The sequence below is a fragment of the Saccopteryx bilineata genome, chromosome 5 (genome assembly GCF_036850765.1).
Source record: "Saccopteryx bilineata isolate mSacBil1 chromosome 5, mSacBil1_pri_phased_curated, whole genome shotgun sequence".
Classification (NCBI taxonomy): Eukaryota; Metazoa; Chordata; class Mammalia; order Chiroptera; family Emballonuridae; genus Saccopteryx; species Saccopteryx bilineata.
The window spans coordinates 155,750,516-155,774,600 of NC_089494.1; the positions used below are offsets into that span (position 1 = coordinate 155,750,516).

Genomic DNA, 24,085 nt, shown 5'->3' on the forward strand with positions numbered 1-24,085 from the left:
AAAGCTGAATAAGCTCAAACTTTGTCATGCAACTTCCCAAAATAACTATAGCTATAAACATAAAAAGTTCTGCTATTACATAAAATAGAGCAAAAATTGCATATTACCCCTTACAGCATCTTCACTGATTCATTTGCAAACTTTATTACCTATTATAAGTATCATAACTTACATGTCATGATATTGTTCAGCTACATCTGTTTTGATTACATAATTATCATGCAGGTCAATATAGAATAAGTAAACACAGAATAATCAGAAAATTAGTTATAGGCTGCAACAGGCTATTATCACAGCCTACTAAGCTCTGTGAGGTAAGCAGAGGAGAAAGGGTTCCATCTAGCACAAGTACCAGGAGTAGTACTGTTGGGGATCTTTTAAATCCTTCTTTGAAACTGCTCTATTTTTCTATTTGCCAATTGCTTTTCCCTCTTCCCTCCCCCTACTCCTGCCAGTCGTCAGGCAGTGTCAGGAAGCAGTCCCCACCATGGCCACCATCCGTTTCCTCTTGTTTTGTTGTCTGGAAATGAGCAGCTGCAGCAATTCAAAAGTCTCTTCAGTAAAGGAAGCAGCAAATGATAATCATTTAATCAGCAAGTACTGAGGAGCGCTCATTATCATTAGGTTATTCCACACTCTCCTCTTCGAGATAAGCATTCCCAACTCATTCTACCCATCTTTATATACATATCTATAGATATCTATACCTATATATATATCTATATCTATATCTAGCTTTGGTCATTTTGAAGCACAGCCTTGATCCCACAAAAATATATAATAAAGAATGTAAAGTTGTTAGGCTGCATTCTATAAATCAGTTATGAAAGCCATCTGAGTGAATCAGTCCCATTTTTCTCTAGATATAGATATAGGTATCTATATCTATATAGATAGATAATTTTTTAATTTTTGAAAACTTTACAATATTTCAACTATATGACATTTTCTGTACATTTCTTAAATGATGTAGCTAAAATAGAGACATAAATTTCTTTAACAGATGGAGGCCAGCATCTAATACTCCAATAGAGTATCCTATTTCTTTCACTGCTCAATATTCTAGCAGCATTAGCTTGGTCAATAAAGAATGAAATCCAAAGTATTAAATGCTTCATTTAGAGAGCATTCTTGTGAGATAAAATATACACCTTCAAAAAGAAACCTTCCCCCACACACAAATAATTACTAAAGAAATGTAAAACTGTTGACAAATTTAAGGTAGACTGCTCTGAATTCAGATTAATATATATGGGAAAGTAATATTTAAAAATATCCATAAATGAGTTACATATTTATTTTATTTTATTTTGCAATTTTTGTGAAGAGAGAAGCAGGGAGGCAGAGAGACAGACTCCATGCATCCAAATGGGATCCACCTGGCAAGCTCACCAGGGGGCAATGCTCCGCCCATCTGGTTGCTCTGTTGCAACCAGAGCCATTCTAGCACCTGAGGTGAAGGCTGTGGAGCCATCCTTCACTCCTGGGCCAACTTTGCTCCAGTGGAGCCTTGGCTGCAGGAGGGGAAGGGAGAGATAGAGAGAAAGGAGAGGGGGAAGGGTGGAGAAGCAGATGGGTGCTTCTCCTGCATACCCTGACCGGAAATCGAACCTGGACATCCACATGCACCAGGCCGATGCTCTACCACTGAGCCAACTAGCCAGGGCCTAAATGGGTTACATATATAAAAACATAAATGAAACTAGCTTTTAGTGATAAAAATTCTTTAAAATACTATACAATTTTATATTTTAGGCAGGATTTGTATTTATTATTAAATTTGTTAATCTGATAATTGAATTATTTATTCAAATTTATTACATTTAATATTTATGGCCCTGGCCGGTTTGTTCAGTGGATAGAGCATTGGCCCAGCATTCAGACATCCTGGGTTTGACCCCTGGTCAGAGCACACATGAGAAGCAACTATCTGCTTCTCTTCCTCTCCTCCCTTTCTCTTCCTTTCGCAGCCAGTGATTTGATTTGTTCGAACATTGGCCCTAGATGCTGAGGATAGCTCAGTTGGTCTGAGCATCAGCCCCAGTCAATAAAATTGCCTGGTGATTGGAGCCGTGGCTCCAGACTGGGGTTGCCACGTGGATTCCAGTCAGGGTGCATGTGGGAATCGGTCTCTCTCTCTCATCTTTTTACTTTCAAAAAAAAAAAATTAACACTTATGATGAAATTTTCCAGAGATGAGCAGCAAGTGGGGAATACTCCAGTCGAGTATATTATTGATGTAAATTCTTACCATAACCAAGCTGGGAGATGATAAAGTCAAATTCCTCGATGGTGTGGATACTTGCTAGTTCACCACCATCCAACTTACAGGCAATCGAGGCCTGGCTCTGGATTTTCTTCTCCTCTCTGTAAATCCTGTAACAGTAACCTGCATATGCCCCCCACTGAGCTGGACAGTTGGTAGGCACGTCACTTTCTAGGGAAAAAAAAGTTTGGAAACCATTTAGAAGGCTTTTTAAAAAAAAAATTGTAACATTTTCTACCATTCTATATAGAAAACAGTTCATAGTTATGGGCAAATAAAGGTAAGGTTATTTTTTACTTCCTAGCATTCACAAAAGGCTAACTGTGTTTACTTTTAGAATAAAAAACATGCAAATGCATCTTTCATTTTAAAATAAAGCTAAATGAAAAATCTCTTTCTAAAAAATAATTGTACTTACAACAAGGTCACATGAAGATATAATAGACTATCTGATTTTATCTGTTTTATCTATAAATGCTGGAGGCACAAAAGGTTTGACATAGAATACACTGCCTAAAAGATTTCAATTTATCTTTATTCTGTGGATATCAGGGAGCCAGTCATTCCTCAGAGGAGGTAGGGCAAGACTATTAGGCAGCCATGAGAAAGAACTATTAAAAGAGGAAATTGAATGGGTGACCAAAAAGCATCTGAAATCTTAGCAGCATTAGACAGCTACCTAAACCCTGCACCAGCACGAGCATTGACTTGCTCCCAAGAGATGACTTGTGACGGTGTGGAAATCACAAGGATTGGATTCAGAGGTCCTTCAAGCAAAACTCGGATTTCACAAGTTGTGTACGATCTTGGGAAAGTCACATCACATGAACCAAAGTATCCGTATATGTTAAACATTTCTAATAATATTACTACTAACACTAATATTAAACTACCCATTCTCACTGTATTCTGAACTAGAAAACATCTGAGATAATGTGACTGTAAATTATAAACACTGCACATTTACTATTTAACCAAAGCAGAAATAGTGGCCAACATCTTAATTATTGCTACTAATAATTCTGGTTAAGATTCATAATCTGGGTTATACATTACAAAAATATATTATAATGGTAAGGAGCTGGGGCAGGTAATGACCTAGGAAGGCAGAGACTCACTGTATTCATCCCCATAGGCCCATAGGGCCTGGTAATGGTAAGTGTAGTGAATGTTGGTAGAGAAAAGGAACTGGAGTTATACTTGACATACAGCAGTTTACAATTACCATTTTACAGATACTATTTCAAACGGCAATTTAACATTATACCTTACTTAAAGAGAAATGTTACCAAGTGAATGTCAATTTATATATTTAAGTTAATATTGTGTATTGTGTTCTTAAGTGTGCAGCCTTAGAAAATGTTCTTTCTAGGGCACCTCTATTATGCGTTCAATGGATCAGTCCCATTTTCTCTTAAAGATTGGGACTATCTGCAACTTCTTTGTTTATGCCCAGGATTCTGCGCACAGTCATCACTCAAGTAAATCGGTAGTCATAGTGACCAAACATCGTATTGTTGTAAAATCCCTCAACGCAATTTACTTTTACACACTTGCAGTAGTTACCAAAAAAAAAAAAAAAAAAGTTAGTATACCTCTGGAGCCCTCTGGTGGGATATTTTAATTTTGCTGTCTAGGAAGTTGAAAATAATGTCAGCAAATGCTCAGGACTTCAAAACCTGAACAGATAAACTTTTAGAATATTTCAATACATGAAAACAGTCAGTGAAGCAGAGTTCTGTGGGGCTGCCACAGAAGATGGCTCATTCTTCTAGGGCAGAACCGTCAATAGATTCATAATGTGAACTACATAGTTATAAATCCTCTAGTGCTGTTCAATAAAAGTAAAAAGGAACAAGTACATTTAATTTTAGTAATATATTTTACTTAACCCAATTATCCGAAATATTCATTTTAACATGTAATTGATAAAAAATAAATAAATAAATAATGAGCTCTTTTACTTTTTTTTTTTTTTTTTTTGGCAAAGTGTTGGAAGTCTTGTATGTATTTGACACTTTCAGCGTGCTTCAGTTGGAACTAGCCACATTTCAGTGCTCAGTGGCCACAGGTAATTAAGAGGCGATTTATTGAACTGGACAGTAAAGGTCTAGGGACCCAGGAATTATGAACAAATAGGGTAATGTTGCAAGGCCCAACTGGGTCTGAGCTGGAATTCTTGCTCAAGAGGTCACCAGTCATATATGTTGTACAATTTAATCTCTGATATAATTTTCCAAGATCTGGTTTATTTGATAAATAAGATAGAATGGTTAACCCAGGAAGAATACAGAGAAATTCAAAAGCCAATAAGAAGTGGAGGGTGAGTAAGTGATATAAGGTGAGGAAGAGTAGAGAAATAGGAATAATTTACTGAGTGCTTGAAATAGAAACAAAATGTTTACAGGAAGACTGAGTATAAGTACTCCCACTTCAGAGATGAGAAACTTAAAACTGGAGGACTAAGTAACAAGGTCAAGTTACAGAGTTCAGTCTCCTGCACCAAGGAAACTATAAAACAACCATTCTCCTCTTCCCCAAAGTAGCAGCTCCAAGTCTGCCGAAGGAGACTAGGAAAAGCTCTTCCAAGAAGGAAGAATGATAGTAATTCTTTCAGGGGAGCAATAAAGGAGATAAAATCCAGTGTCCCTGAGGCAAGTTGCCGTCACAATGATGATCCTGTGAAGTATGATCAGACCCGATAACCGGGACCCTCATCTACGTTCATCAGAGACTGTGGCCTTGTCTCCATTTAATAAAGTTGCAAACACAACTACTCTTTGATCTACAACTTCATTTCTAGGAATTATCACACATATGAAATGACAGGTATATGAAGTTATTCACTGCAGGATTGCTTGTAATAATAAAAATAGGAAGCAAACTAAAGCACCATTAATAGGAGGCTTGTCAAAAAATAAAAAGTGGTCTCTCTCTGTGATGGCTACTGTACAGCCATAAAAATTAACACGGAAGTTATTTATGGCCTGACCAGGCGGTGGCGCAGTGGATAGAGTGTCAGACTGGGATGCCGAAGACCCAGGTTGGAGACCCCAAGGTCGCCACCTTGAGCGCAGGCTCATCTGGTTTGAGCAAAAGCTCACCAGCTTGGACCCAAGGTCGCTGGCTCGAACAAGGGGTTACTTGGATTGCTGAAGGCCCGTGGTCAAGGCACATATGAGAAAGGAATCGATGAACAATTAAGGTATCGCAACAAAAAACTGATAATCGATGCTTCTCATCTCTCTCTGTTCCTATCTGTTTGTCTCTATCTCTCTCTCTGACTCTCTCTCTCTGTCTCTGTAAAAAAAAAAGAAAACAATAAAAAAGAAGTTATTTATGTACTGTATAAAATGATGTCCAAAATTGTTATTAAGTGAAAAAGTCAAGAACATATGTATAGTATGCTTCCATTCATATGAAACAGATAAAAATAATGATAAACATATTTGTTTATATGTTCATAGAACATCCAGAAATACTTTATTCAGAAAGAGGACCTGGGAGTTAGAAGAGGTTGGAAGAAAATATTACTATTTATCATTTTTACTTTTTGACTTTCTAGCCATATCAATCCTATTTTAAAATAAAGAATTGCTTTTAAAACTCAAGGAGAAAAAAGTTAAGAATGACAGACTGTCAGATTTCTGAACCACAAAATATACATACATATATACATATATACACACATAAATTTCTTTAAAGTATGAAGCATTCCTTCAAAAAAACTGATGGTGAAAATAACGCAGTTTGTTTGTTCTTTACCAGTTTGTAGAAAGAATGCAGTCTTGCCTTAGTAGTTTAATTCTTCTGTAAAATTTTAACAGAGAGAATAATTGAATGTTGTTTCTCAGGTCTATATATAAAATTCAATTATTACTTTTGGGATGTTTCATTGCATTTCTGTGAAGACTTCTGGGTACTATGTTAAGCTGAATAGCATTAGAGCCCAAACAGATCCTAAACAATAAGGACATTTAAAAAATCTCTTTTAGATATTTACTTCCGACCTTGGATTCCAATTTTGTCACATGTGCAGGATTTATATAGCCTTTGACGATCTTATTCCTCATCTAGAATGTGTGAATAATAATCCCTACCTCATAGGGTTTCTGTGAAGATAAAATTCTAATGTATGTTCAGTCAAAGGCGTGTCACATCCCCAAATACCACAACCCACTCAGGAAATGGTAGTGACCAGCAGTAGTAACAACAAAAACAAATTTTGTAGGAATGCCATTAAGTTTACTCCATAAAATATCCAACAAACCTATCATTTCATACAGTTAAGGCTGTTAACTTTATTGTTAAAGTATGATATTTTATACACTTCAGAGTGAATAGATTTGCTTACCTGAGGGAATAAGAAAAGGATTCAAAGTTGTGTTGCCCTTCTTACAAATGTAGCCTAGTCTCTGAGCACAATTTAGATTTTCCCATTTAGCATTCTTCCCAGGATTTAGGGACACACAGCTTTTTCCAGGTTCTGCTGATGGACTTCCTTTGGGGAAAAAAAATAAAGTGGGACTATTATAGGTGTTACAAGTAGAGAGCCCCTTGGGGTTGAATGGATCCCTATTCCATCTTTTGCTACACACTCACAAATAAATATTCACTGACTGTAGAGCAAAAGCCACGTTGCACATCTGTTTTCTTGTTGTTGGATTATTCCAGTGCCTAAAATTTTGATTATACAAGTTTACTTCTTTGAAATAACTTTTTTCCCCCAATATCAAATAATAAAGCTAGACCTTACACTCTGAACAATCTTCACGCTGGGTTATGTTATTGTATAACAGAGAGGTACCTAACCAAAGAACACATGGTGGTCCAAACCAGCTCTGTTAAACATTGTCAATACCTCCTAAGACAGTGAAGTCAAGCTAATTATGGGACCAAATGAAAGAGTTTCTGGACATGGGGTAACTTTCTCCAATTAGAGGAGACAGAAGAAAGACAGCGGAGAGGACAACGACAAGGGAAAGGGAGGCTGGAAGCAGCAACGTGCTGGATGAATGCTGAGAAAGTACACCCAGAACTCTGACTCAGGACTTGCAACTCAACCTACAAAGGGTTTTTTTAACAGCTAAACTCTCATCCCATTTTTTAAGAGAAACTGATTAAAGATTCAAATAAAGTCAACTTTGCTAACATAATAGATGCATGCTAGTCCCATTTCACACCTGCAGACAGGGCGAATGAGCCACATTTGGTTAATGACTGCTTTGTGACTTTTGACAGGTATATAACCTGGACCTGGACCTCACATTCCCTTCCTGTGAGATGTAAGCCTGATAAAAAACCTTTGTCAAAATCTTTTGAAAGTTGCTTGAATAGCACACAAAGGATAAAACTGGTAGCAATAAGGATAAGGATGTTTTTAAAACATGTTGATATTGCAGCCAAACTCACAATGTAACTGAACTCACAATATAACAGATAAGGTATCAGTATCAGTACCAGATAAAAAATTTCAAAAAACAATAATGAATTTTATAGCTATTGATTATTAATATATTGACTAATAAATCATGTTATACATTTATCTATTAATACAACATGACTACCAACACTAACATATCAATTAGTTGTCTTTAAATAGTTACCATGATTATGTATTTGAATTTATACTTTTATATAATTTCTGTAAAATAGCCTCACTTCAAATGTGAATGTATTTAAATAAATGTATTGTTTGGTATTAAGTATTCAATCCAGTGCTTGATTGAGCAATTTACACAATAACAGCTGCTAATATCTCACAAAATTTCTAATTTTAGTTTGAAGAAACTCTCATACTATTTCATAAGGTGATTTAATTTGTACTTACTTCTCAGGAACTTAATTTAATTTAAAAAAGTTCACTTCTTTTTCTTTCTTATTAATATCTCAACTTCATTTTTCACCCTTCACTGAAGTTACCCTCCAAATTTTCTCATCAAGCTCTTAAAATGCAGTTGGTTAAATATTACAATCATCACCCCCAAAACAGTAATAAATAAAATAACCTGCCTAATGTTACACAATAAAATAATTAAGCAATGAAGAAGAATAAACTGGTCCCCTCAGGGATGATTCTTCTTGCCTAGTGAGCGGAGCGACCTCACCTGGCATTCTCCAGTCTGATCTGACAGAGTAGGCAGACAACTCACATCTTCACCCATGACAAAGGACATCTTATATTCCTTTGCAGCAATGTTTACTTCCCATGTTCCAGAGGAAAATCGAGCTAACACTATAAGACTCTTGTGGCAGCCTTGTGACCATTATGCACTGAAGGAGATATTTCATAGTTAAATCTACTCAATTTAAACCATATCTTCTAAAAATTCCCTCTCAAGTTTCAGCATCTATTCTAAATATGATTTTACTGAAGTCTTTTTTTTAACAGCATACATCAATAATATAAAAAAATGGAGAGCTTAATTATCTAAACCAAGTGAGAAAACCAGTCAATAGTTTTAAAAAATAAGTCTAACCGTATGAAAAAAATGCCACATCAGCGTTTTCCATTGCAGAACTGGTAAATGAGGGTGCGGCCTAGAGGCTGTTTCCTTCCTACGTGCATGGCAACATCACTAATTGTTCTTTGAACCTTTCTTAATAAACCAAGATTGGTATGGAAGTGGGGGAGAGGTGGAGGTCAGAACCATATTCAGTTGAGTGTCTCAAGCAGCTACTAAACCAGTTGGTAATGGTGAATAAGCTAAAAGAAATGTCATTGTTAGTCTTTCTGTTTTCTCTGAATAATTGCTGTGTGTGTTGAACATACTTCCTATTTAGTCACCTTTTTTGTTCTGTTACCTGTATGATTTGACAACGGAGAAATTAGTTCAGAGCATTTCCTGGCCTCCAGAAAATTAACAAACTGTGGAAGCTCCAGCTGTCCCAGAACTGTTTTATCTCAGCAAATCAAGAATATTCTAACAATCTATATTGTAACAAAGACTTGTATTGGTTTGTGTGATAATCCTGCCTGACAAGTACTCATCTCAGGAAGCTGGTCTAACCTTACAGTTTTAGTGTATTCAAATCTAGTTGGCAGATTTCAAATCAAGGTGAGAAATGGACTGTATCTGATGCTCTCCCAACTCTTCTCTGAGATCTGCACGTGAGATGATAAAGGTCTGCATGGTATCAAGAAAGATTCAGTTTAGATGAATTCAACCACAGACAAGCTTTAACCTACCTGGTAACCAGTTCAAGTAGCGGAATGGACCGCCACTACTCCACTGCCATCCACGGTTCACGCTCAGGCTGTTCAGTCCAATCCAGAGTCCTGAGGTCAAGGAATTGGTTAATCCTATGTAACAAACACAAAAATAGAAACAAAACTCACCTTCAGAAAGGACAATGAAATTACATTCAAAATCAAGTGCTTGAGCCTGGCCAGTTGGTTCAGCAGTAAGAGCATCAGCCCAGCATGTGGAAGTTCCAGGTTTGATTCCCAGTCAGGGCACACAAGAAAAGCACCCATCTGTTTCTCCACCCTTCCCCCTCTCCTTTCTCTCTGTGTCTCTCTTCCCTTCCCACAGCCAAGGTTCCATTGGAACAAAGTTGGCCCAGGCCCTAAGGATGGCTCCATTGCCTCCACCTCATGTGCTAGAATGGCTCCAGCCACAATGGAGCAATGCCCCAGATGGGCACAGTATCACCCCCTGATGGGCATGCTGGGTGAATTCCAGTCAGGTGCATGAGGGAGTCTGTCTGACTGCCTCCCCACTTCTAACTTTGAAGAAAAAAAAATGAAGTGCTCTTTATGGGAAATATCTATTCTTTGGCATTCTTCATTTGCTTTTAGGCACTTCTAGACTTGTTTTGAAGAATTAAGTTAATTATTAAAATAGAGGCTGACAGATAGTATGTGCCCAAAAATGTAAGCTACTGCCATTATTATTATTATTACTATTAATTATTATTATTTGCTATTCTATGTGGAAGTCAGATTGGCATAAAAGTGTGATTTAAAAACAAAATTCAAACTTTGTGTCAAACATGTTACTTTAAGCAGATGAGCAGTAGCCACAATTTTTTCTCTGATATGCTTTTGTAAGTTTAGAAGAGACCAAGTTTTTTTATTGTAACACTTTTTCTATGATATTACTATAGAAAGCATCAATCTGACATGCTAAATATTTTAATTGTTCGTTTTTCTGCAGGTATTATCTGAAATGGTTATATACCCACTTTTGAACTTAGTTATAATAGAGGATGGATTCATGTGCAATATTATGCTGGTAATTTTGTTTCTATATTGAGGTCCAGTTTGTTTTCCAGCCAGCTACAAAAGAAACCGGCAAAAACAATCAGAGGACCAAGCCAAATTTCACTTCCTATATCTTATTTCAGTTCTGTAAATCCTAATCATGCACATATGTACTTATAAATCTGATTCAGGAATTGAGGATTAAATATAGTGTGCCAACATTTCTGAGGTTAGTAAAAGAAGTGAACATTATGAAATGAAGGTGGATACTATAAGAATGGACTGCTTGGGCAGAAGCAGTTAGTCTTGCAAATATTGTGAAATCAGATGGCCAGTTTAAAATATGTTGACATCTTAATTAAGGGTTTTCTATTCAGTGGTAGGATTCAGCCTGTTTGCACCAGTTCAACATAACCGATACCTAATTTTTTATTGAGCTCGGCAAACCAGTTGTTAAAATGGCACTTGTAATCAGGGTTTTCTCTAAGGTGAGTGCCCTAGGCAGCCGCCCAATGTGGAAATCACAAATTTACGTTCCTTACTCTTTTTTAACGTTCATCTGCACAACAGCATATTCTAAGCACCCGTAGTATAATGTTCATTGCATCCATAGGTGGAAAAAAATTGCAAGTGAGGATGCCAATCAAGAAGCAATATGGAAATACCTAAATAATAGTTTTGTTTTTTGTCAGGTATTATTTAATTCTTTCTATTAATATTTTAAAACTCTTATAACATAGTCTAGTTTAGTGTACCTCTGGGTTATTCTTTTTAATTCCTCATGAGAACAGAGAGCAGCTGTCAGAGGGGGTTGGGGAGCAGGGTGTAAAAAGTGGTGGGATTAAGCAAAGAAGAAAAAGCTAATGGACCCAGGCAACATTGTGGGGACTGCAGGAGGGAAAGTGGGTGGGACAGATGGGGGTAGATAGGGGATAAATGGTGATGGAGGGAGACTTGGGATAGAAAACACACCGTGCAATATACAGACAATATATTATAGAATGGTGCATTTGAAACGTGTACAATTTTATTAACCAATGTCACCCCCAATAAATTTAATTTTTAAAAAAAGAAAACACACACACACAAAATTCCTCTTCAGACTTTTTCCCACTAATGCATTATACTGTTGACTTACAGAAAAGCCGGAAATACTAAAAATATGCTGACTAAAATTCTAGAAGCTTGGATAAGATTTAAATAAGAATCTGAGGTGAACTCAGCCTTGGGGTCTCTCAGGGCTTGTTTGCTGTCCTGAGGGATACAACAATAGCCCCTGTTGATTAGGGAAGCACTTCCTGCCGCTGGAGCCTGATAGTAAGCCCGGAGGGAAATGAGTCCAGAGCTGGGCAGCCTGTTGTCCTGCCCATATCACCACCTTCCTCTGCGCAACTGGGGGAGAGAGTTAAAAAGTAACCTGTGTTCTGTCCTCTGGCTTCCAGAACGCCAGAAAACAAGTAAAACTCCTAAGAGACAAGATAACGCAACTCAAAAACAAATTCCTTAAAAAAAAAAAAAAAAGCCTATTGAAATCATTTCAACTCTGATAGATTTTTCTCTCACTCATGCAAATGTGCACAAGTAACACCAGGAATGTCTTAAATCATCTACTCTCTTCCTTAATCATCTACATGAATTTAGTTTTGTCTCTTTCTGTGCTTTCTTCCCCTTCTTTTACTTTATACATGGTTGTAAATATTAATCGCTCTGATACTTTATCCCAATACTAGAAAGACCCCAAAAAACAACCCATTATAGAACTACTGAGCAGACTGAGAAACAATCTCCTCTCTTGAGTTTTTGAATGCATACAAGCGAGGTCAGGTTGCTTTTCTACCATCAATCTTCTTGGTAATAACGGAAAAGAAAATGGTGAGCTGCTGCCTATACTGAAAGGAGAAAATTAATATATCTTAAGCTTGGTGCCCAACCATTTCAATAAATATTTCATTACTGTGCAGTTTACAAATTAGTCCTCAAAAATGGACTAGGAATAGAAAAATACTTCTTAAGCAGATATGCTTTGTTAATGTACATATTTCACAAGGTTGTACTAAATAAATGTATGTCACATTTTATCCACCAAAATTAGAATGCAATAAATATCTGTAAGTTCAATTAAAAACTAATGACTTATGGGAGAAATGTGTTCCCACTGATGTAAAGTATCATCTGAAAAGAGTTGGAGAAAGTGGAGTCCTGGAAAATAAGGTCAAGCTGGGGACATGCTCTATCCCTTATATTGACCGACATTCCCTCTGCCCTGTAACAAAAGAAGTCACCGAGGCATGGAAGTCTTGGGTGGACCAGGGCCACCCGGCTTCTCAGTGCTGGGACCTAGACAGTCTGGCTCTTCCTCCAGTCCCTGCTCTTTCCTCCTGCATTCTGCTGTCTGGTGTGTTGCCAAATGGAATTTGCAGGCATTGCTGATGTAGGGGTACTAACTATGGATGAAAAAGGGGCCACATGCTGAACCTGACCAGCTCCGGTAGGCCAGCATGGCAGCCTTGCGGATATAGAGACGTAAAGGAACCACACATTATGGTCTGAAATTAATTCTAACTAAGAGCAGTTCATGGTGAGTAGTCATGCCTTAGAGAGGTATTTATCTCTAAACAGAGGCCAATGCTTACCTCAATGGAGTCTATCTATTGTCTTTTGCATAAACCACCCTACCCCTTCCCCACGTTGTTATTATCCATGTTAATTAACTATTAACTATCTTGTTCCTACCTATGTAAAAGAAGTTTCGGTATACACATTTTTACTTTTTATCCAATCCCAGAGATTTCCCAGTTTTGCTTTCTCCCTCCTCCCTAATCTATCATCAATCACCTAATCACCTTCATGTGACCCCTTACATTTTCCACTTTGAGTCTGATGTAAAATAAGTGGTGAAACCACCAGTTTCAGGAGCATTTTCTCAATTCATTGAGATTTTGCTTCTGGCAATTGTCTACAGTCTGGCTCAAATAAACTCAAAAAAATTCTTACATGTTTAGACATTTCTTACCTTTTTTTTGTAACAGAGACAGAGAGAGAGACAGAGAGAGGGACAGATAGGGATAGACAGACAGGAAGGGAAAGAGATGAGAAGCATCAATACTTTGTTGCAGCACCTTAGTTGTGTATTGATTGCTTTCTCAAATGTGCCTTGACCAGTGGCCTACAACAGAGCAAGTGACCCCTTGCTCAAGCCAGCAACCTTAGGCTCAAGACAGCAACCTTTGGGCTCAAGCTGGCGACCATGGGGTCATGTCTATGATTCCACGCTCAAGCTAGTGAGCTTGCGCTCAAGCCAGCAATTTCTGGGTTTCGAACCTGGGTCCTCCATGTCCCAATTCAATACTCTATCCACTGTGCCACTGCCTGGTCAGGCTGGATGTTTCTTACCTTGAAATAGTGAAGTGTTCTGCCAAGTGTGGTCCTCCAACCACATGGCCCATAACCACCTGGAAGGTTGATAATATGCATATTCCTTGGCTCCATGGCACACCTAATGATCTAGAATGTCTAGAGTTTGTACCCAAACATCATCACTTTAACAAAATTCTCTAGTGATTAATACCTTCACATTTAAGAACTACTGCTCTTACTGTCCTCTTGCCATAAATTGACCATTTATCTGAATATGATGCTAATTTGCTAAATAATTATTTTGATTGTGCTGCATCATCACTTGTTGGTCAGCAACATTCATTGAAACTGCTAGGTTTAGTTCCAGGACCCTTTACTAAAAACCTCTATTAAACCATGTTAAACTGCAAGTAATTTGGCGCCAGGGCAGTTCCTGTAACTCCCCATTTGAGCAAACCTGACTGATAACCCGCTTCCCCTCACCCAACCTCCCACTGAGACAACTTCCTCAGTTACTGATCCCTTCACTCAACCTCCCGATTGAGCGATTGAGCGTATCCCCAAAATTTCCTGTCAAAACTAACCTCCTGACTAGACCTGGCTCACTAATCCTGTAAAAGTTTAAATCCCCGACCCTTGGGGCGGGTCTCAGCCCATCTGTACACAGAGGCATGAATAAATTTCTCATAAAACTCATCAGGCCTTGTATGTCCCTCTTTTGGTGACCTAACGGATTTCTTCATAACACTATCTATAACTTGTATTTATTTGTTGGTTTGTTTTCTTATTTGTATGTGTTTTCCCATTGTACTTTAAGCTCCATGTGGACAAGACACATCTGGCGTTGGTCACCACTTTGTCACTAGGACCTAATATAATCTAGTATAATGCCTTGGACACAGATATCACCCATTTCATTGAATAAATGAATGAATAAAAATAACAAATGAATGTATTTCTACCCTTGTAGGGAAAGTAGAACATATTTATAACTAATTGTTATGAAAGTGCTAAACCAATGATACAAACACAGATGGAAATGTAGAAGAATTGCGTTTCAACCATGTAAGATGTGAAATTCTAGGTATAAGAAATGGCATGGAAAAAGACGTGGGGGTGAGAAAGTATAACACTGGATGGGGAATCCAAAACTTTCCTTTTATCAAGGCTGAGAAATGCATGAAAGGGAATAGTACTCAGTAGACAGGTGACAACCACTGAATATCAGACACAAGTGTTAGTGAATTATTTGACAAAAAAAGAGAAGCCACTAAGGGTTTTTGAAATGTGGTAGTCACAGGATCAGAGACATGTTAATCTAGTATCAGTGTCAGGGTGAACTGGAGGGAGGGAAGGTATTCTGGAACAAGGAATTGGGGATGCTTTTTCTCCCACATTCATTTCTGGTCCTAACCTCTTTGTTCCCCAAGTGTGGATTGTAGAAGCTAAAAGAAATACTCCCGGCCCTGGCCAGTTGGCTCAGCGGTAGAGCGTCGGCCTAGCGTGCGGAGGACCCGGGTTCGATTCTCCACCCCTCCGCCGCACTTTCCTCTCTGTCTCTCTCTTCCCCTCCTGTAGCCAAGGCTCCATTGGAGCAAAGATAGCCCCGGCGCTGGGGATGGCTCTGTGGCCTCTGCCTCAGGCGCTACAGTGGCTCTGGTCGCAACATGGCGACGCCCAGGATGGGCAGAGCATCGCCCCCTGGTGGGCAGAGTGTCGCCCCATGGTGGGCGTGCCAGGTGGATCCCGGTCGGGTGCATGCGGGAGTCTGTCTGACTGTCTCTCCCTGTTTCCAGCTTCAGAAAAATGAAAAAAAAAATATTCCCATTTCAAGCAAACATTGGCTCTTTTAACCTTCACAATCCTATAAGAACAGAAGCTTTAAAAATAAACACCACATTGTGGAAAGAGTGTCAATAGGACCTGAAAACCATTAGAAAGCCTGGAAGTTTTGAGACAGGAGACAAAATGGACTGTTTCAGAGTAGCTCTTGACTGTGGTGCCAGCATTTCATGTTAGTGTTGTGAACTCCATGATGCTAATGGAAGATCTTTGGTTTCAGGTTTGACTAGCAAGACACTCCTACTTATATCCAAGAATTACATCACTAATTAGTTGTGCCATCTTCTACTCTGAGCCCAGATTTACTCAGAATTTTCTTATCAGCACAGGTTCTAGAGACTGTGGCAACAGAGAGAACAAAGTTGACCCATGAGACCAGACCTATGTGCCATCTTAGTATCTTTTCAAGAGGTAAATTTGTCATACCATCTGCTGAGGGGCTGATTCTATCATGATGCTTGTAGTCAATTGTGCTGTCTGCTTTGAAGTTAAGCTATACAGAAAGAAAATAATCACAATCTTACTTTCAACTTTCGCTCTTCAAGTCATTACCTGTCAGGTATGTTTGCTGATGTATTTCTGTGATGCTCAGGAGTTCGGCGCCCTGCTGCTGGCAGCTCTTCCTTGCCTGGTGCCAATTTAGAGCAGATTTGGAGTTGATCTGGTAGGAAATGCCACTCAGTGGATCATTAGTCCATAAGCTTTCGCTCCCCTGAACTGTAAAAAAAGTCAAATGGAATTGGCTATTATGCCTAGAAAAGACTTTCAGTGAACAATGTGCTTTAAACAATCCTCGAAGTATTATTGCCTTAAACCTTAGAGATCTTTTCCTCTCTTTTTTTTTTCCTTTTACTTATTTTTAAAGTGCCTATGAGATTTTCTTTATTCCTGAAATGAAGAGGGGGAGTTTTCAAAAGATCAACCACACATCCAATCCCATTCATGTGCCTAAAGAAAGAAAGGGTTGGGGGGGAGGCATCATCTCCCTATTTTTCCATTAGGACATTTGGGATCTATTGAGTTGGGAAGTAAAGCAATTACAAAAACTAACAATAGAGACACCAGCCCAACTTCCTTCATCTAGAAAAAAGTAAAGGGAGAAGAGAAAATAAGTATATGTCTTCTTGCAGCAAGTGAATATTTTGCCTGCACATTCTAGTTTGGTCATTTAGACCACAGACACAGTCATTAGAAGGAAGGTAATGGATTCCATAAATCAACTGACCTAGACTTGCACTCCACCCTGTCACTCAGCAATGGTTTGACCTGAGTTAACCTTTGAGAGCCTGACTTTCTTATCTCTAGAATACATTTACTATAAAGGCCCTGATCAGTGGCTCAGTGGATGGCAGCCCGGCATACGGTTCGGTTCCCAGTCAGTGCACACAGGAGAAGCAAATATCTGCTTCTCCTCCTCCCCTCTTCTCCTTCTGTCCCTTTTCACCTCCCACAGCCAGTGGCTCAATTGGTTTGAGCATGGCCCAGGGCGTTGAGGATAGCTTTGTGGTTCTGAGTGCAACAGACTCAGGTGCTAAAAATAGCTTGGTACTGGAGCATCAGTTCGAGAAGGGGTTGCTGGGTGGATCCCAATCGAAGTGCATGTGGGAGTTTGCCTCACTATCTCTCCTACTCTCACCTTAAAAAAAAAAATTATATATGTGTGTGTGTGTGTGTGTGTGTGTGTAGCTCCCAGCAAAAGTAGATGCTAATTGTTAGTTTTTCTTCCCTCAGAGTAAAAAATAAATATGTTAGCTTATTTTTCTTATGTCATTTTGTGATTCCCAATATATTTTATAAACTTGGTTATACTCTTTGAAGCACCGATAATACAGGTAGATAAATTGTATTTATTGCCTTTTACTAATCTTTGGGAAATTAGTCAACAAATGAAACATTCATATGTGCTTTATGTTATGAAAATTTCTCTTCTGTCTTTTGAATAATATAACATTCTCCTTACAAATCATGTGAAGTAATAACCTTTTCATTTATTTGCAAGGAAGAGAAAAAGGATCATTTACTTTTCAAATTTGAGAAGTATTCAATTTGCTAAGAAACTGGGCAACTTCTCGTAAGCATATATATACCTTATGCTGCTTTGATTATTTTTATCTGACAAGGAAGTGACCTTTATCATACACATACCACATATTATGATATAAAACTTGCAGTCCCCATGGCACACCAAAGAGGAAGAAAACTGTATCAAAATGTCATTCAGGCAACAGCATGGAAATTTTTTTTTTTGTGACAGAGAGTCAGATAGGGACAGACAGGAAGGGAGAGAGATGAGAAGCGTCAATTCTTCCTCGTGGCTCCTTAGTTGTTCATTGATTGCTTTCTCATATGTGCCTTGACCGTGGGGCTACAGCAGACCCAGTGACCCCTTGTTCAAGCCAGCGACCTTGGGTTCAAGCTGATGAGCTTTGCTCAAACCAGATGAGCCCGCACAAGATGCTTTAAGTGTAAAATCAATACATATACTTATGTTAAAAAATAAATTTGAATTACTGATATTAAATTTAAATTATCATCATCTGAGGCCCTATTAGTTTAAATGTCTCAATGCATTCTTCTTCACATGAGATCATTCAAATGAGATTGCTTCAGGTTTATTTGAAGATGGAAATGTTTTGATTAAGATTTTTTAGAAAATTAGAGGTTTTGCTTATAATATAATATTTTAAGTAAGATTATATTTATATATATATATGAGGGGATTATTTTTCTATCTATGAATAGAAGAAAGGGATATAAAAACTCTTCTTGTCATTTAAAGAAAGTGTATGTTACACTTTAAATCAAGGAATAAAAACTTATTTGTCATTGAGTGTATAGGTTTGCTGTTATACATCTCCCCAAATTGTTCAAATTCTTGCAGTAAACAGCACAATGATCTCAAAAGCTATAGTTGCCAGCTACAAAGAATCAAGAGAAAGGGGTCTTTTTCTTTTCCTATTCTTATAATATTTGAAAATAAATGTCTAAACTGAAAGCCAACATTACCATAAACAATGCAAATGCAAAGGACATTTATCAACTGTTATTACATCAATAGCTGGTACATCATCTTCCTATAAGGAATCTGTTCGTTTAAGACTAATATAAAACAAAATGTTCTTTTGTAAGGAACACAAAGCAAGGAAAATGAAATACATTGAGAAATTGCAGCCTAACCGGTGGTGACGCAGTGGATAAAGCAATGACCTGGATGCTTTATCCACTAAGCTAAGGTTCAAAACCCTGAGGTTGCTGGCTCTGAGTGTGCACTCATCCACGTGGGATCTCTGGCTTGAGCAGGGGAATCATCCACATGATCCCAAAGCTTTCCAGCTTGAGCCCAAAGGTCATTGGCATGAAAATCCCAAGGTTGCAGGCTTGAGCAAGAGGATACTGGCTCAGCCCTGGTCAAGGCATGTAGAAGAAAACCCACCCTCTCACTTCCTGTCTTGCTCTCACTTTCTCTCTCTCAAAATAAAAAAGAAAAAGAAAATAGATGTTTAAATAGAGAGAGAAATTGCAAAGTTCTTTTAAAAAGGCATGGAATGTACAAAATGTGCTTTAGATTATTGATGCATATTGAAATCAAACATTTTTTTAATTTCTAAAGTTATTTTAGTTTTACATTTAATAGGAAAAAATACATAATTTGGTTTGGAAGACATAAATTATAAGTAACAAGACTTAAAAGTTATTCTAGAACATACTCAGGATGTGCCTCCAAAACACATCTACCCTAGATGGTGAGTTTTCTTTGTGATTAATGACTGGCTACTTGTCCTCCATTTAAAGATTAATTAAATCATACTTGCACCAAACAACTCCTTTGTCAATGCCGCTTATGTGCATGATGCTATAGTTAGACCCATGAAATCCACACCCCTAAGAAATTCAATAATAATAGATTTAGAAAATACTATTCCTACTCAGTAAAGGAGAAATACACCCTTCAATCACTGAAAAATGAGTATTGTGCTATCTTAAGGAAAAAATAGCTCAATTTTGCCTGCACACAAAAATATTTCTAATACAGAGATTAGGTAGCTATAAACCTTTCATGGTAAGCAAAACCTTTAATGTTGCTAGTACGAGAGGTGAATATATTTACCTCCCTCATGAATGAGAGAGCATTGTCACTATGAATAGGATGCCTGTGAATTTTGTTTGGACTTCAGCCAGAAGAGAGGGACTAGACACAGAAGGGAATCAAAATATATAGAGCTGACAAATTGAATTTATTTTTAGTGAAATATTCAGGGACTATAAATCAAAAGAGATAAATAAGCATGATTCTTGAAATTCTATCAGTTGACAAACTAAAATATTTTTATAAATCTGGCTGTCTCACAATAATGTTTGGAATAACGTGATTATGTGTAGAGATGTGTGGTCCCAAAAGTTGAGTTGTAAGTAATGCTATTTTAGTGCAGATGGCTTCACAGCTATCCCAGATCACAGCTGATGTTCTTCCTTTGTCCCCGCCCCTTTACAGGACAGCAGTAGAGAGAATTCTGAATAATAGTAGAAATCAGGAGCTGCTCTGATTTATAAAACCTGAAGTAGCAAGGGGGCAGGGGGAAGAATTGGAAAGGACTATCTGGCAGCAGGAGGAGGATATGTGGTGATAGGGAAGGTAAAACAAACAGCTCTTATTTTTCACCCTTCTTCAGCCCCACCCCTGCCTCCTTATATAATGTTCTCCTCCACCCCACCCCAAACCAGCTGCATTCTGTCTTTGTAGATTCTTGAGCATGGAAAGAACACAAAGAATTCTTATGTTCTAGCCCCTTCCCATCAATATAATGCAATACCATTTATTTTGCATTTCTGCAATACTACTTAAATTTTCATTTTAAGAATGTTTCAGGCATAGAAATAACCAACCTCCATTTGATTCATTGATGTGTTAAACTACACACACTTTACTTAAGTTTAAGGAGAGTATCATTACTATCATTTTTACAGTGAAAAGTGGAACAGTGACAGCTATAATGGTTTGTGGTAGGGCATGACGCCATAATAAATATAAAATAACTTTTGGGGGAAAATGCTCTAACTAAATGCAAGGTGTTATCACTACGTTGCCATACTAAATGTGCCAAAATTTTCATGATGATAAAGTTACTTACATTTCAATGGACAATATCCAAATAGCTTATCTGTGTTATAATCTGTAGTGGTTCCACACCAGAGCCATCCATGTGATGATCCATCACTTGTGCAATCTGCATACCACTTGTTTTCATACTTGAATGGAAAGGCACAGGGTTGTCCATTTGCATTGCCCTCTAGTGTGTACATGGCTGAAAGAAACATATTGACTTAGAATGTAAATGATGCTTCTGAATATTGACTCTTTAATAAGAACCATGCCAAAAGATTGGTCTTACTCTTCTGATCACTCTTGATGTCCCCATGCAGGGGATTTCTTCCTATTTCTCTTCTCTCTCCACCCCAGCCTTTGCTGGGCATGTACAATAGTTTGTTCTCAGCAATGACTCCAGCACTTCATTTCTGCTCTCCTTTGGAACAAACAGATTTTCCCCTCTCTTCTTGTAACGCAAAAGTGGTCAGCTCAGTCAACACTAGCTTTGACCTCGGCATATCCTTCAAAGTAGAGAATAGGCCATCCTTCCTCATGGTTGGAAGCACAGAATTATGAAATCTTTAGATTGAAAATTATCTTATAGTGTAACCCAAACACTCAATAAATACTTAAACTCCTTACAATTACTTCCTGTCCAACCAGCCTTCACTTGGAATCCCTCAATAGTAGCTGTGGGGAAGGGTAGAAATTTGCACAAAACTTTAATCCATATCGTGGAAGAAAATCACTCAAACCATTAGATACCATGAATAATTAATATTGTCCTTTTTAAAAATTGAATTCAAACAGATCAAAACAAAAAGCTCTGGGTTTATCTGGAAGGAAAATTTTAAATATATAAAATCATTGTTATGGTTTGGCTTAGCCAAAAGGTTTAGAGAAGCTCAAATCTCCCTTGACAACCAAACCACTCACATCACTAAATTCTCTAGTATGTTTAAAGTTTCTATATTTGTAGGGAGACTTTTTAGGAGATACTGACCCTCTACATTAAAGAATTTAGCCTCTTTCCACCAGATGATATTCAAAATTTGTCCCATGTAAGCACCTTTCTTAATTAAATCTTGCAGAGTCTATGATTTCAGAAAGTTCTTGAAAGACAAGTCTAAAAGTCATTTACATAATATAAAGTATGTAAAGCATATAGCACAGCACTTAACATATATTAAGAGTAAAATAAATGTCGATTTCTTACCTTTTTTCTTTTTCCTTTACTCTTAATACTTCTCTACCACTTCTTAAACACTAGGTTTATTTTCAAATACCTCAAAATTACTTTTTCTGTCAATTAGTTAGATCAGGGGTTGGAAACCTTTTTGGCTGAGAGAGCCATGAACGCCATGTATTTTAAAATATAATTCCATGAGAGCCATACAATGACCCATGTACGTTACACATTACCCAATAAAAATTTGGTGTTGTCCTGGAGGACAGCTGTGATTGGCTCCAGCCACCCACAACTATGAACATGAGCGATAGGAAATGAATGGATTGTAATACATGAGAATGTTTTATATTTTTAACATTATTATTTTTTTTATTTTTTTTAAGATTTTTAAAATAATTTTTTTTATTCATTTTAGAGAGGAGAGAGAAAAGGAGAGAGAGAGAGAGAGAGAGGGAGAGAGAGAGGAGAGAGAGACAGAGAGAGAAGGTGGGGAGGAGCTGGAAGCATCAACTCCCATATGTGCCTTGACCAGGCAAGCCCAGGGTTTCGAACCGGTGACCTCAGCATTTCCAGGTCAACGCTTTATCCACTGTGCCACCACAGGTCAGGCTATTATTTTTTTATTAAAGATTTATCTGCGAGCCAGATGCAGCCATCAAAAGAGCTACCTCTGGTTCGTGAGCCATAGGTTCTAGCTTTTTTTCTACTAAGTTACAGGACTAATTTTCCACATCACATATTGTACAAGGAACATGCTTGCTTCAAAAACAATGATGCCATTCTTAAGCTCTGGGGTACATGTTTCTTCATATGAAGAAAGCTTGTGAAGATACCTCAAAGCAGGTTATACTGTTCACTAGATTAGCCATGGGATTGTCAGTGCTGGATTTATACATGCCAATCAAAAATGGTTCATTCAGGAGTAACTTGATTTATTTAACAAAGCACTGATGAGTCCAAGAGAACTGCACTGCAGTAGGGGCACTTCACTGACAAATCACATAACTGCCCCAAATTCACTCTTCCCTCTGTGTTCCAAAGTTCTAGACAACGTAGATCCTTCGAAGTCTATAGTTTTAACTTTCTTATTCTAAAATAACCCCTGGTCTCTGCAATTTTCTTTAGAGACTCAACATATACTCATTCTGCATTGTCTTTAGTTTTTATATATATTTTAATGAATGGATTCTAAGATCACTCTGAAGGGCTAGAGGTTCTAGCAAGAATATACTACACAGTGGGAGAGAGCTGGAGAGTAAGTAAAGTGTAGTCAGTGGACCATCTACATCCAAACATCTAGGTATTTATAAGAATAATTCAGCAGATTCCTAGGCTCTTCCCCCATATGTTAATTTAGAATCTTGATGAGAGGAGGGCCTCAGAATTCACATTTTTAACAAACTTTTCAGATGATTTTTAAGTATATTGAAAGTTAAGAACCATTATCTTAAACCCTATGCATATTTTTCTCAAAGCAAAGAGAATAGAAAGAGAAGGGGGCTACAGAACTTCAATGTATTTTAAAATAAAATAAGAAGTCCAATGTCTTAGTGCCATTCTACGTTGTACTGAATCTTTCAATTAGGACTATTGTACTGTGTATGGAATTTGACTCAGTCAAGAAAAATTCACACTTATCATGTCCTGAATTTTCCATCAAGTTTCTTCTGAAAGGTTATACTAACTTAGGTTGTCTCTCATGTAATTTCTAAGCCCATATTGTGTTCAATAAATTTCTCTGAACCCTTCTTCTCACTCTTCTTCATTTTCTACTCTCCCTTCTCTTTATTTAGAAGAAAAATGGAAATCTGATAAATTATCACCTTACAAAGATCTGAACTCCTCTGCCCTGCTCAATGACAATAGCTAGATTCAACTTTACAGCCTTAGTAACATAGTAATTTTGGAAACAGGTAATCTTTTTCCCAAAAAGCAAGGGCCTTGTCTAATCTTGAGGTCATTATAGATAACACTTCATAATAACCATGTGCCTTGGTTCACAAGAACCAAGTTCACAATAACTGGAATGTAGTTTAACACCATCTGACTCAGGAAGCCTTTCTAAAGGGCTTCAGATTCATTTTGTTTGTTTGTTTGTTTGTGTGTTTAGGCTTTTTTTTTTTCTATGTGGCCACCAGA

At 37.6% G+C, this 24,085-nt stretch overlaps 1 protein-coding gene across 1 annotated transcript in view; it reads right to left on the bottom strand.

Moving 5' to 3' along the window:
- The window catches only part of MRC1 (mannose receptor C-type 1), a 91,393-nt gene that overhangs the window by 54,442 nt on the left and 12,866 nt on the right, over positions 1-24,085 (bottom strand). Inside the window, exons 3-7 of the mRNA XM_066279099.1 lie at positions 20,801-20,974; positions 16,224-16,388; positions 9,456-9,569; positions 6,621-6,767; positions 2,252-2,437 (exon numbers count right to left, since the gene is read on the bottom strand). Coding sequence (XP_066135196.1) covers positions 2,252-2,437; positions 6,621-6,767; positions 9,456-9,569; positions 16,224-16,388; positions 20,801-20,974 — 786 coding nt within the window. The remainder of the gene's footprint in view (positions 1-2,251; positions 2,438-6,620; positions 6,768-9,455; positions 9,570-16,223; positions 16,389-20,800; positions 20,975-24,085) is intronic.